At 42.9% G+C, this 13,579-nt stretch overlaps 2 protein-coding genes across 2 annotated transcripts; one reads left to right on the plus strand and one right to left on the minus strand.

Moving 5' to 3' along the window:
• Positions 1–2,385: 2,385 nt before the first annotated feature.
• LOC310822395 (clathrin heavy chain linker domain-containing protein 1-like) lies at positions 2,386–10,238 on the minus strand (the record flags this gene model as incomplete). The annotated part of the gene is made up of 11 exons (XM_083694733.1): positions 2,386–2,561; positions 2,902–3,081; positions 3,313–3,515; positions 5,230–5,404; positions 5,689–5,795; positions 6,089–6,182; positions 6,446–6,561; positions 6,833–7,034; positions 7,406–7,545; positions 8,014–8,201; positions 10,038–10,238. The coding sequence occupies 11 exons, from the start codon at positions 10,236–10,238 to the stop codon at positions 2,386–2,388; spliced, it is 1,782 nt and encodes a 593-aa protein (XP_083550859.1).
• A 339-nt stretch (positions 10,239–10,577) lies between these two features.
• LOC310823140 (ubiquitin-ribosomal protein eS31 fusion protein) lies at positions 10,578–13,159 on the plus strand. Its single transcript, XM_083695888.1, has 6 exons — positions 10,578–10,631; positions 10,735–10,799; positions 11,239–11,293; positions 11,421–11,506; positions 12,187–12,318; positions 12,962–13,159. The coding sequence occupies exons 2-6, from the start codon at positions 10,752–10,754 to the stop codon at positions 13,109–13,111; spliced, it is 471 nt and encodes a 156-aa protein (XP_083552014.1). The 5' UTR covers positions 10,578–10,631; positions 10,735–10,751; the 3' UTR covers positions 13,112–13,159.
• The last annotated feature ends 420 nt before the right edge of the window (positions 13,160–13,579 follow it).

The following is a 13,579-nucleotide window of genomic DNA, read 5'->3' on the forward strand; positions in this document are numbered from 1 at the left end:
GGAGATATCACCACACATAGACTAATAGGAGATATCACCACACATAGACTACTAGAGATATCACCACACATAGACTACTAGGAGATATCACCACACATAGACTACTAGGAGATATCACCACACATAGACTACCAGGAGATATCACCACACATAGACTACCAGGAGATATCACCACACATAGACTACCAGGAGATATCACCACACATAGACTACTAGGAGATATCACCACACATAGACTACTAGGAGATATCATCACACATAGACTACTAGGAGATATCACCACACATAGACTACTAGGAGATATCACCACATAGACTACTAGGAGATATCACCACACATAGACTACTAGGAGATATCACCACGTAGACTACTGAGAGATATCACCACACATAGACTACTAGGAGATATCACCACACATAGACTACTAGGAGATATCATCACACATAGACTACTAGAAGATATCACCACATAGACTACTAGGAGATATCACCACACATAGACTACTGAGAGATATCACCACACATAGACTACTAGGAGATATCACCACATAGACTACTGAGAGATATCACCACACATAGACTACTAGGAGATATCACCACACATAGACTACCAGGAGATATCACCACACATAGACTACCAGGAGATATCACCACACATAGACTACTAGGAGATATCACCACACATAGACTACTAGGAGATATCATCACACATAGACTACTAGGAGATATCACCACACATAGACTACTAGAAGATATCACCACATAGACTACTAGGAGATATCACCACACAGACTACTGAGAGATATCACCACACATAGACTAATAGGAGATATCACCACACATAGACTACTAGAGATATCACCACACATAGACTACTAGGAGATATCACCACACATAGACTACTAGGAGATATCACCACACATAGACTACCAGGAGATATCACCACACATAGACTACCAGGAGATATCACCACACATAGACTACCAGGAGATATCACTATAACACATATAACATCACTATAACACACATCATTATATCTCCACTCATTCTCTACTATTGTGGTCAAACACAGCTATTCTATTGCTCATTCTGAAGGGTCGGGCAGAAGAGGTCATAGGTCAACTTAAGAGTTTGGTGCCCTCGCAGCTTGTTTTGAAAGTAAATAAAGGTCTAGAATACAGAAGCGGGTTTTAGTGATTCTGACTTTAGTGTACATAGCAATAGTATAGTACACGATACTATCGCTATACTATCGCTGTTTTACACATAATGCTTCAACAGTTTAGTTAACTTTTAAGAATAGAACACAGTCTGTGAGTGTGAAGTCATATACAATGTGTCCAGCATGAATTAGAGAGGAATTTGACTCCTTAATGTTATCTTGTGGGACCAGGAGAGTTTGTGGTCCGCAGGGGAAGATAAGACGGGGAGAAGTGGTTCATTATTTGGTCAAGGTCTCACATCTGCACATGACTTCATACCCTGCAAGAAATTTATATAAACAGCTCACTGTTGATTTGAAACCCAAAAACTGTTACGGTGTTCTAATATGATATGATATAATATAACCCTAACCCTGATTTTGATTCCTCCCATGGGAAAACTTTGAGAAATGGCTGATCCAAAACCTTCTCCAAGGCACCTGTCTTGTCTGTTGCTTTTGTCCCTGTTTTGTCTGCACCTGTCTTGTCAATACAAAACACAATCTTGTACTCTGAAGATCCACCGTCTGATCCTTCATTATTGATCACTTAGAGTCCTTCAATTCTATACAGCCAATATATGTTATGTTGTGTAATGTTAACATTTAAACCTGTTCTGGGTGGCCCAGTGGATGACAAGCTCGAAAAAGGAGGGAGGTGGTTCTCTCTCTCTGGTGGCAGGAAATGGGACATTTATGAGGGAAAAATTCAATATTCTAGAGAGCTTGTCACCATTAATGAGCCAGATTTTCTCAGGAGTTGAAGGTTGCATTGTTTGAAATTATAAAGCAGGCTCCAAGGAAATCATCGCAAAATATAAAACATAAGATATCTAAATAATAAACCAATTATTAGGGAGAAGACTTGATGCTACCGTATGAATAAAATGACATAATTTTCTAGTATGGCACTGCTTTCTAATAAAAAAAGAAACTTGTGCAACTCTTAATGATATTGAAACTAAACTGATGTGTTTACTTTAAACACATAATCTGAAGGAATTGTTAGGAATACTATGATTCTATCTCTGAGTGAGTAGAATGACTCAGTCAGTTATGAATGGGCTTGTCTGTAGTAGACCTAGACTAGGTCAGTGTAGGGTAGGGTAGAGTAGGGTAGGGTCCTCTGGTGGTGTTATGTATTTGATCTGTCCCTAGGCTCCCCCTGGTGGCTGTCTTGCCTCCCTACATGAAGATGTGTTCTACCAGCCTCTGGCTCTGTACGCAGGTCTGTGACAGCAGGATGGAGATGATGCCCTTAGCCAGCTGAGACCTGCTCCTCTGCCCACAACGGCCTGCTATCTCACTCCAGCTCTCTGCTGAACACACCGCGTCCTCCAGGATCACCTTCTCCAGAACACCTGGGAAACACAGCAGAGCCATGTAGGACAACGTGTGTGTGAGTGTGCATGTTCGTGTCCTTGCATTTCCCCTCACCTTATGAAGATAATAGATAGAAAGAGGTGTGTACATTTGCTGAATCCAAATCGTCCCTTAGCCACTCCTGTAGACCTGAACAAACTGGATATAAGCAATACTGTAATTGCTCCACCTTGCCCTCTGATAGGCTAGGTGGAATTTTTGGCTTATTGCCTAAACCTATCCCATACTCTTAGATCTACAGGAGTGGCAAGTGGGTAGGGTCCGATTAGGAATTCAGAAAGTCATGTATTCCTTGCTGGTTGGTGGTGTGTACCTTACCATGTCCAGTAGAGTGTATCTTCTCCAACATCTGCAGGGCAAGGTCCTCCAGCTCAGAGTTGAGGAGGGCATGGCAGGCAAAGCCCACTGACAGCACTGCAGCCTGGCCCTGGTACTGCTGGGTAAAGGCCTGGAGCAGGGCCAGACTGGGATAGCCCTTCAACACAAACAGGCAGTCATCTGCGCACACACACACACGCACGCACACACACACACAGACACACACACACACACACACACACACACACACACACACACACACACACACACACACACACACACACACACACACATACACGCATGCACGCACGCACACACCAACACACACAGAAAACACTTCTCAATACCCAAACATAGTCAATACCATTACATTACTCTGTAACTATGTTTTGAATAACACTCGATCCCCACCTGCAGTAAAGTCTTTGCTCTGATAAATGAACTCCATCACCCCTCCGGTCATGCCTCTCTTGCACATGCTCAGTGCGGCCTTCTTGAGCACACCGCAAGCCTTGTAGACGATGTGGGCCAGAGCCAGACATGTGTCTGCCATACGCGGCTTCCTGTCTCCGTGCTCACAGATCACATCCCCCAAAGCCTCACTGTATGTCAGTCTGAGGAGGGAAAGATATCACCACATCAACTACTGAGAGATATCGCCACACAATCGACTACTGAGGGATATCACCACGCTGTAACAAACAGAAAAGACAAAGCTAGGCTTATAAGCTGGTGAATCAAATGAGACCCAGGTGCAACCAATTACCCCAAACCAAGTGGCACAAGGAACATAACACAAAAAGGGTCCACAGTGGCCAACGAAACTCCTCAATAAGGGCCGGATCCAGGACCTCCCGGGCTGGAATCCAGGGCCGTTCCTCGGACCCATACCCCTCCCAATCCAGCAGATACTGCAACCTCCGGTGGACCCGGGCAGGAGTCTAACAGGTGGTGGACCGTGTAGGTGCACTGATCCTCAATGATGCGCAGGGGCGGTGGCGGTAGCGGTCTTGTCGCTGGAGCCAGGGGGCTGGTGGCCACTGTCCGGAGCCAGGAGACATGGAAGGAGGGGTTAATCTGCATGTTCCGGGGCTGTTGAAGACGGTAGGCCACTGGATTGACCCTCCTGAGGACCTTGAAGGGACCGATGAAGTGGGGGGAGAGCTTGCGGGACTCCACCCACAGGGGAAGATCCTGGGTGGACAGCCAGAGGTGGCTGCTGCAGGCCATGGGGTTGGAGGATACCAGACACCTCAGGGACCAGTGATGAAGTCAAAGGATATGTGAGACCAAGGACGGCTAGGGAAGGGGAGGTAGTAGGCCTTGAGGGTGTGACCGGGTTCGGTGGTTCTTGTTCTGGACACAGATGGGGTAAACAGCAATGAAGGACCGCAGATCTCTCTCCATGCGGGCCACCAAAAACGATTACGGATGAATTCCAAGATCCTAGTAGTTCCTGGATGTCCAGTCAGACGAGATAAATGTCCCCACTCCAAGACTTGGGACATAATCCGGGAGCTTGAGAGAATGGGGTCAGGGGACTCCTCTCGTTCCGGCATGTCAAAGTGGGGGTTATGACGGACCAGCCACGGGTAACCAAGAACCACCGTGAACTCTTGGGAGTGGATGAGATGGAACTGGATGGTTTCGTGTTGTTGATCATTCACACAGAGGCGTAGAGGGATGGTGAGGTGGCGACCCGCTCCAGAACCCAGGGGTCTGCCATCAAGAGTGGTAACATTGACAGGTTGGTTGAGACTGGCCAGAGAAGCCTTGAGTTGTTTGGCCAGGCCGATGTCCATAAAGCTGCGAGCCGCTCTGGAGTCTATGAATGCCTCAAGAGGATGGAGATGGTTCTCCCAGGAGATGGAGGCTGCCAACAGGACACCGGACCTGGAGGACTCGGGAGGAATGATAGGACTCATCACAGCTGTAGAGGAAGCTATAGACTGGCGCTCTCGACATCTCTCCCTTATGCGATTATCCACACGTATGGACATAGCCACAAAGGCGTTGAAATCATTAACAGTCTCTTGGGTAGCCAGGTAATCCTTAATCTCCTCCATAAACCTGTGGCGAAAAGCGGTGTTAAGAGCCTCGGGGTTCCATCCACTATCAGCGGCGAGAGTCCGAAACTCCATGGCAAAGTCTGCCACACTTCGTGAGCCTTGGCGGGGGTGGAGAGGGCTGTTGGCCGCCTCACGTCCGCTGACGAAAAAAACCCTTCTCATTGGAGCACACAGAAAGTAAATAAAGGCCTAGTCCTTCAATTCTATACAGCCAACATATGTTATTTTATGTTATGTAATGTAATGTTAACATTGATACCTGTTCTGGGTGACCCAGTGGATGACCAGCTCGACAAAGTTGTGCTGCAGGGCACAGCGGACTCCCTCCACTGATAGGACCTCCCCAGGCAGCTGTTTCCCCGCATTCACTGAGATCATGAGGGCCTGGAAGAAGAGGAGGAGAGGGGGCAGCTCTCCGTCGTACACTGTGACTGCTAGAGAGGGGAGGGAGAGACAGAGGGAAATAAGTTCCTATGGACTTCTATTGACTATGTTTCAATGATGTGTATGATGTATGTATGTCTGTGCTCTATACCTATACAGATAACAAAGTGACCCAAACACAATGTGTACACGAGCTTCAGCGTCATATCATCAATGCATATCAGGGATTGAGTATCACTGTGAGCCTATAATACTGTGATCTGCTGCAACATCACTGCATGACACTGTAATATCCTCAAACATCACATGATGACGGACAGAGGGATGTAACGACCTTTGAACTTTTCCATGGTCTCCATGTTCCTCAGGACTCCGTGAGGAGACTTGGCAGCATGGAAAGCAGCTGCCTCGTACTCAGACCCCTCAAACAGGTCAATGAACCTGCAATGAGACAAAACAGAGAACACCATAGCTGAACATGAGATCATGATACTTACACTTTCTAAATGAGAATCTTACTCTCAGTTGTGGAAATGGGACAAATTCACTCGGGGGAACGCCGGTACAGTAGGTAGAGGGGCATACAACCAACAAGTTCAGTACTGAAACCCTCTTCCTGTGGGGTTCCCCTCATTTCCAATACTGCTTATTCTTACTAAACAGGCCTTACAACTTGAATTGTGTCCAAGCACAGCACTATAATTGAGTGACAATGTTGAGGAATTGTACTGTACCTTTCAATGTAATCCACCAAGAGTTCAGATTCATTGACTTTGCTGGGATCATCCTCCTCAAACACCACTGAACTGATGCTATGGCTGTCACACACTAGAATGCAAAATCAAGAAGATCATACATTTCATTGCTGATTTATATCATAAAAATAAACCTTTACATTGGTACAGAACACACACCAAATCTCCCATGCAATATGCAGTATACTATATGACAAGCAATTACAGGTTATTTACAGTAATACTTACAACATACAAAGTATTAGACCTAGTATCCTTCATTAGAACTTTATTCACTATCACATTACTATCACAGTACAACAAACACTAATAAAATGCTGTGGAACAGTATCAGACCTTTCAGATCTGAGATGTTTTCCAGTTTGGAGGTGATGAACTCCAACAGTGGAACATCTCTTCCTGTTTTCTCCCAGATGTGGAGGGCATTGTTAAGAAATGTCAGCTGCTTGTATCTACAAAGAGAGTAATAGCAAATTCACCTTTCATTTTTCAGAGAAAATATTATCCTCTGACCATAAGAAATGACAATTGATAAATGAAAACTCAATTCTGCTGCGACTAAATTGCCCAGCAATGGGACGATAAAGCTTTCTTAATCTGAATCATTTGTTTTCCTTGATGTTTGTCAATTGTTTTTTAATGCATGCATGTACTGCCCGTTCTTTGATGTTTGGCTATATGTATTTTCAATCAATTGATTCACTCATTCATTCACATCCTCACCGGAGTTGTAGCCTCTCGTTCTCCACAGCCAGCTCATCCCTCTGGTCCAGAGCAGCCCTCCTCCTGTTGTCCAAGTCGGCCTTGACCTGTACAGACACGTACTGGCTCTTCCTCTTGATCTGTAGGTCGGCCCGCTTTCTCTCTAGGTACTCCAGATGCTTGGCCAGAGCTGCTGGGTTCATCGACTCATCAAACGTCAGACCTGGGAGGACATAGGGAGGACATAGGGAGGACATAGGGAGGAGAACTATACCGAATGCATTAATAATGAATGGTACAAGGCTATAAACGACTGTATATTACGAATGTATATTATGTATATTATAAAGAGGTGTGTGTGTGTGTGTGTGTGTGTGTGTGTGTGTGTGTGTGTGTGTGTGTGTGTGTGTGTGTGTGTGTGTGTGTGTGTGTGTGTGTGTGTTCATCCCCCCACACTCTCAATTACTGTTATTGTTATTAGGCCATAATATATACTCAGTTAGGCCTATGCGGCCAATATAATGTAAAGTGTGATGTTTTGTGAACAAACAGGTGCAAATGAGACATGAGAATTTAGCTATGTCAAGCCCATGCCTGGTATTTGTCCAACAGGCCGCAGAGTCTTGCGGTTGGAGCTCTTCTGTTGCAGCGAGGGCCTTCTGTCTCTCCTCGACTCCTGGAGTCTCTTCAGCTCTGCCCGTAGCTCTGCAGTGTCTCTCTGAATGATGGCAATCCTACAGGGAAAGATAAACAACTATATTTATCCCATATAATACACTGAGGTATACAGTACATTATACATAAAAGCTAAATGACTTCAATGTAAATGTAAGTCTAGTCTTCAATGTAAATGTCTTATCCAGAATGACTTACAACAAGTGCATGTACAATAAGTGACAACTACATATTACAACTAAGACCTTCTATCAAAATAGATGCTAGTAGTATGTGTACAATAGTATGTGTCTGAGTTCTAGTGGAAGGAGGTAGACGAGCTTGTGTTGGCCTGATATGGAACAGCCTATTCTTCCATATGCTTCTTCTACTGTATATTAGTCACTAATGGAGCTCCAGCTAGGCTTGACCCACGTTGAAGACACGACGTCTATTGTAAAGGGTCTAAGTCAGGGGGGATTCTCTTGCCTCCTGGGGGGCTGCATGTGTATGAGCTATTTGATTGAAGAAGGTTGAGTGACTCTTGCCTCTCCTGGAGTTGGACAGCTCTCCTCTGACAGTACATCAGAGAGGTGGGCTGTGCCACCCTGGCCTTCAATTTGCCATGTGCCAGCTTGGCGTCACGGTCACTTTTTTTTATGGCACCAATGAAGTCATCATACTCTTTCTTGATGGCGGTGAGGACTGTTTTGTAAGCAGTTGAATACTCAATGACCTGATAATAATAACCAAACAAGCAAGAAATACAGTGAGTGCAATGTAATGACTGATAATATAGCCTACAGTCATGAGAAAAAGTTAGGACACCCCCCAAAATATTAAGTTATTCTCTTAAAAATATGGACATATCAATATGTTATCTTCTTTCTAACAATGTCTATAGATAAAGGGGATGTAATTGAACAAAAAACTATGAAAATGTAACTTTGTAATCATTTATTTAACGAAAAATTAACAATAATGCCAATTCCTACTGAGGAAAAAGTTAGGACACCCTATGCCCTAATAGCTAGTATTGCCCCCCTTGGCTGAAATAACCTCAATTAGACGTTTCTTATAACTGTCTACAGGTCTCTGACATCAATTGGGAGAAAGTTTTTCCCACTCCTCCTTGCAGAATTCTTTCAGCTGTGTGATGTTCGAGGGGTGTCTTGCATGCACAGCCAGTTTCAAATCAATCCACAGCATCTCAATAAGATTAAGATCCGGGCTTTGACTTGACCATTCCAGAACTCTCAATTTATTTTTCTTGAGCCATTCCTTGGTAGATTTACTGAAATGTTTTGGGTCATTGTCATGTTGCATGGTCCACATCTGCTTCAGCTTCAACTTTCGAACAGATGGTCTCACATTTTCCTCAAGCACCCTCTGATACAATACAAAATTCATAGTGGATTCTATGATGGTGAGCTGACCAGGCCCTGCTGCAGAAAAGCAGCCCCAAACCATGACATTTCCACCCCCATGCTTCACAGTTGGTATGAGGTTCTTGTTCTCAAATGCTGTCTTGGTTTTGCGCCAAACATGTCTACTCTTACTGTGCCCAAATAGTTCAACTTTGGATTCATCTGTCCAAAGCACATTGTTCCAGAAGTTCTGGTCTTTCTCTAGGTGTTCTCTGGCAAACTTTAGTCTTGCCCTGATGGTTTTTTTTGACAGCAGGGGTTTCCTCCTTGCACACCTCCCATGTAATGCAAACTTGTTCAGTCTCTTTCTTATGGTGGATGCATGTACTTTGACATCAATTGTGGCAAGAGATACCTGTAGGTCTCGTGATGACATTCTGGGATTGTTGGAGACTTCTTTAAGCATCTTTCGGTCAGCTCTTAGGCTGAACTTGCTTGGGCGGCCTGACCTGGCCATGTTGGTGGTGGTTTTAAATGTTCTCCACTTGTAAATTATTTTCCGGACAGTGGAATGGCCAATTTCGAATAGTTTGGAGATCTTTTTATATCCCTTCCCAGACTCATATGCATCTACAATTTTTCTTCTGAAGGCCTCAGAGAGCTCTTTTGATCTCGCCATGGTGATGCAACTCACTTCAACAATCAAGAGCAAACCAAACTAAATATCTGAGGTTTAAATAGGACAGGCTCCTCCAAAATCCTCTGTAACGCTGTTCTAATCATTTGCACCTGATGTGGTGCTCTTTATTATAATTTTAGGCATTTTAAGTGGAACTAAATGTGGGGGTGTCCTAACTTTTTCCTCACAAGAAGATTGCATTTCTATTAATTACATTTTACCAATCATTTTTTAAATAATTTGTTTCAGTTGTATTTGTTTAGTTATATTACCTCAATTTTTCAATATTGTTCAAATGAATATCAAATGTCCATATGTTTGAATATGTTGAAGAAGACAAAGGTTTTCATAGGGTGTCCTAATTTTTTCTCATGACTGTATATTATTCACAAAGCCGTGTCAAATATAGGCCTTATGCTTACAGTTTGCTTGTGTGTTGTGTGTTATGGTAGCTATTATTAAAATGTTTATTTTGCTCCAAAGATGCTGACGCAAAGGAATATGCTGCTATATTAAGATAGCTCACCTTATCAAATGCAGAACTGTAAATCATGTAGCGTTGCTCATCAGGCCCTTCATCTGGACACATCAGAAGTTCCTTCTCACTTTTGATGTATTCACAAAGTGATACTAAGACGTTCTTGTCACTTGCAGTTTTGATAGGAGGCAGAGGCAGGGCTCTTCCTCCACCAAAAGCTGAGTGATGACGGCTTTCAGTCCCAGACATGATTATTTTATGGAGTAATCTTATGGATTACAGGATTTCTTTCATTTTGTGCTTGCAGATCAGAGCATGGTTCAAACAAGCGCCAAAGTTGTAAACAGGAAGGTTGCTATGGATATTTCGAGGGGAATGTATGGGTAACGTAGTTTTTCGTCCCATCTCTAAAGAGCTATAATAACTCATATAGTAACTAAATGTTTTTATTAAAAGGAAAACCATATAAAACAAAACAAAATTGGAAAGGAGAAATGTAGATTATTATAATTATTTTTTGCGAAAGATATATTTTGAACAGGCATATTGTATAACGCCTACTCCCTGCGAACAGACCCTGAAAACCCCGTCGCACGCTCCGAAAGCCCTCTTCTCATGATCCGCCATTAGCAGGAGACTGTGGTAAGATCGTGCTCTCTATTTCAAGCAATTATTTACATTAATAAATACATTTTAGAGTGCGTTGACATGATTAATAAATCACTATTACCGTTCTTTTCTGCAGGTGGATTGAACGCCAAGATGCAGATTTTCGTGAAAACCCTCACGGGTAAAACCATAACCCTCGAGGTAAGTACTTCGGACTTGATGGAGGTCCCTTCTGTTTCCGCCAGCGCATGTTTCTAGTTACGTTATGTCATAATCATGCGTGTAATGATATCAGCCGATATGTGATCTGATTAAAAAAAAAAAGTTAAACACTGATGTGGATGTTATTTATTAGCAGTCAGAGAAATCGGTATTGATGTCAAGCTCTGCCTGGAAAGGTAGCTAACTGCGTTCGGCTAACGTTAGCCACATTGGCCCCGCACAAACACGTGTGACCGGGTCAGTTTAGCTAATCCGTTTTGTCTATGGTAGTACTCTTATGTTATGCTGTCTGAATTGTAACCTTTTATGTCTAGCTGATAAACAACCGTACGCCGGTGAATTGGATATTTTTGTCTTGATAGGAATAAGCAAATGATACATGTGACCAAGACTGACACTTCTGTCTTTCTGCGTCCAGGTTGAGCCTTCAGATACTATTGAAAATGTCAAGGCTAAGATCCAAGACAAAGAAGGTATGTTCTCGATATGTTTTCCCTATCATACTTGAATTTAATTCTGACCTGAGATGTCGTGACTGCATATCCAGGATGTTGATTGGTAGACATCCATGGCTGACTGCTCTTGTCTCTCTCTATCCAGGTATCCCTCCCGATCAGCAGAGGTTGATCTTCGCTGGTAAGCAGCTGGAGGATGGACGTACCCTCTCCGACTACAATATTCAGAAGGTGAGCATATATCATTACAGCCTCAAACATGGTAAACAAGCCTATGATTTGGCTAAGTATTTGCAGGAAATTGTAAGGCTATCCCCGGAATGCACATTGCAGCTGGTAGTAATTACTGCTCTGGTCTAATTGTCCAGTCATGTTGTTTCTTACATGTGTTTGCGCAAGTAATACTAGTTTATGATCAGGGTGTACGGAAACTGGCTTGTACTTGCTTGTTGTAAAGGTGGCAACCCTGTCCAAGCCATACTTCCTGGAAGTTGCTGAATCTAATGCATATTATTAATGGAAGTTAAGGCAGTGGAGAAAGTGAGGAGGAGAGCCTGAGGATATGTCAGCAGGGCTTTGGCCAGATTCGAACCCATGCCGACATGGTCATGTGTGGTACACTATATGTTATAGTATTGGACAAACCCCAGTCCACTAATGCATTTATTTCTATACCACTGCTTCGATTAGAATCAATCCCATTTTTCAATGTTATGTCACTTTTGGGCTACTATATCAACAGTAGTTATGCCAGATTGGATGTGAAAATATTGACTTACTGTTGTTGAAACTATATTTATTGACAACACCACTCGTATATAATTTGTACCCATGTGCACTAAACTACAGCCATATTAGCAATTAGGTATTGGTGCCTGTTTGGCTGAACTGTATTAATGTTGCTTCTACAGGAGTCCACTCTGCACTTGGTGCTGAGACTGCGTGGTGGTGCCAAGAAAAGGAAGAAGAAGTCCTACACCACCCCCAAGAAGAACAAGCACAAGAGGAAGAAGGTCAAGCTCGCAGTGCTCAAGTACTACAAGGTAAATTAATAACCTGGGCTGGACCACAACTGTTATTAGAATTATTTTTCCAGAATAAAATTTGTTTGTTGTGTCAGACATGTACAGGACATAACTGTCAGCATATGCAGTACAAGACAAAATGCATAGTTAACAAACATTTACATCAACCCACTTCAGTGCATAGGCCTAAATTGACACCTTTCTGATCTGTGTATCACTTACTTCTGCATCTTGTCCAGATGTATTCATAGCCCTCACATGGCTAGCCTATGCTCTATATAGACAGAGGTCTGTAATGGGGGCTAGCCATACCAGGGCTAGTGTGTTTATACACTAAGAAAGGATTTAACACTAATTCCCTAGATATTTAGCACCGTTAACTAATTAGATAGCTAACGTTATTATCCTCTTCTATATGTTCTATAGTAGTAATAAACTTAATTATCCCTCATGGAGACATTGGTTTTTGAAAGAGTCATGAGACCCGTTGACTCACAGGTCTATGGTCAGAGATGAGAAGCTCTTGTCTTGTGGTGGTAGTTTTAATTACTTATTCTGAGCAGGTAGATGAGTGTATCCACCCAGTCTGTCCATACCTGGTCTCAAACATGTCAATTTACCATTTTTACATTATCCACCGTTTCTCTCTTCTCTTCCACAGGTTGACGAGAACGGCAAAATCCACCGTCTGCGTCGTGAGTGCCCTGCTGATGAGTGTGGTGCCGGCGTGTTCATGGCCAGTCACTTTGACAGGCACTACTGTGGCAAATGCTGTCTCACTTACTGCTTCAACAAGCCCGAGGACAAGTAAATGAGTTGACTGGCATGAATTAAAAGAAACGTTTTCACCAACCACCAACTTTGTCATGCGTTTTCTTTAATTTTGGCAATTTGTTGTAATTGGCCTGAACTTGAAGAGGCACAATTTGAGGTGGTTTTACTTGGGTTTATAAAGGGGAATGTTGAAATATCTGTTATTCATTTTCGTATTCAATATATTCTCAAAGATTTCTCAAACATATGAAATGCATTTATCATTCAAGATTCAAGATTTCTTTATTTGTCACGTGCATACAAGTATACAGTGAAATGCAAAAGTGACAGTGCCACAGAGTAGTGCAACAACACAATAAGTTTTAAAATACAATAAAATAAAAATAGAAGTACTAAAAAATATACAGTATAAACAGTATAAACAATATGAACAGTATAACCAGTAAGCAATATAAATAGCAGATGGATGATTATGTGTGTGCATATGTGTTAGAATGACAGTGCA

Source organism: Argentina silus (genome assembly GCF_951799395.1).
Source record: "Argentina silus genome assembly, chromosome: X".
Lineage (NCBI taxonomy): Eukaryota > Metazoa > Chordata > Actinopteri > Argentiniformes > Argentinidae > Argentina > Argentina silus.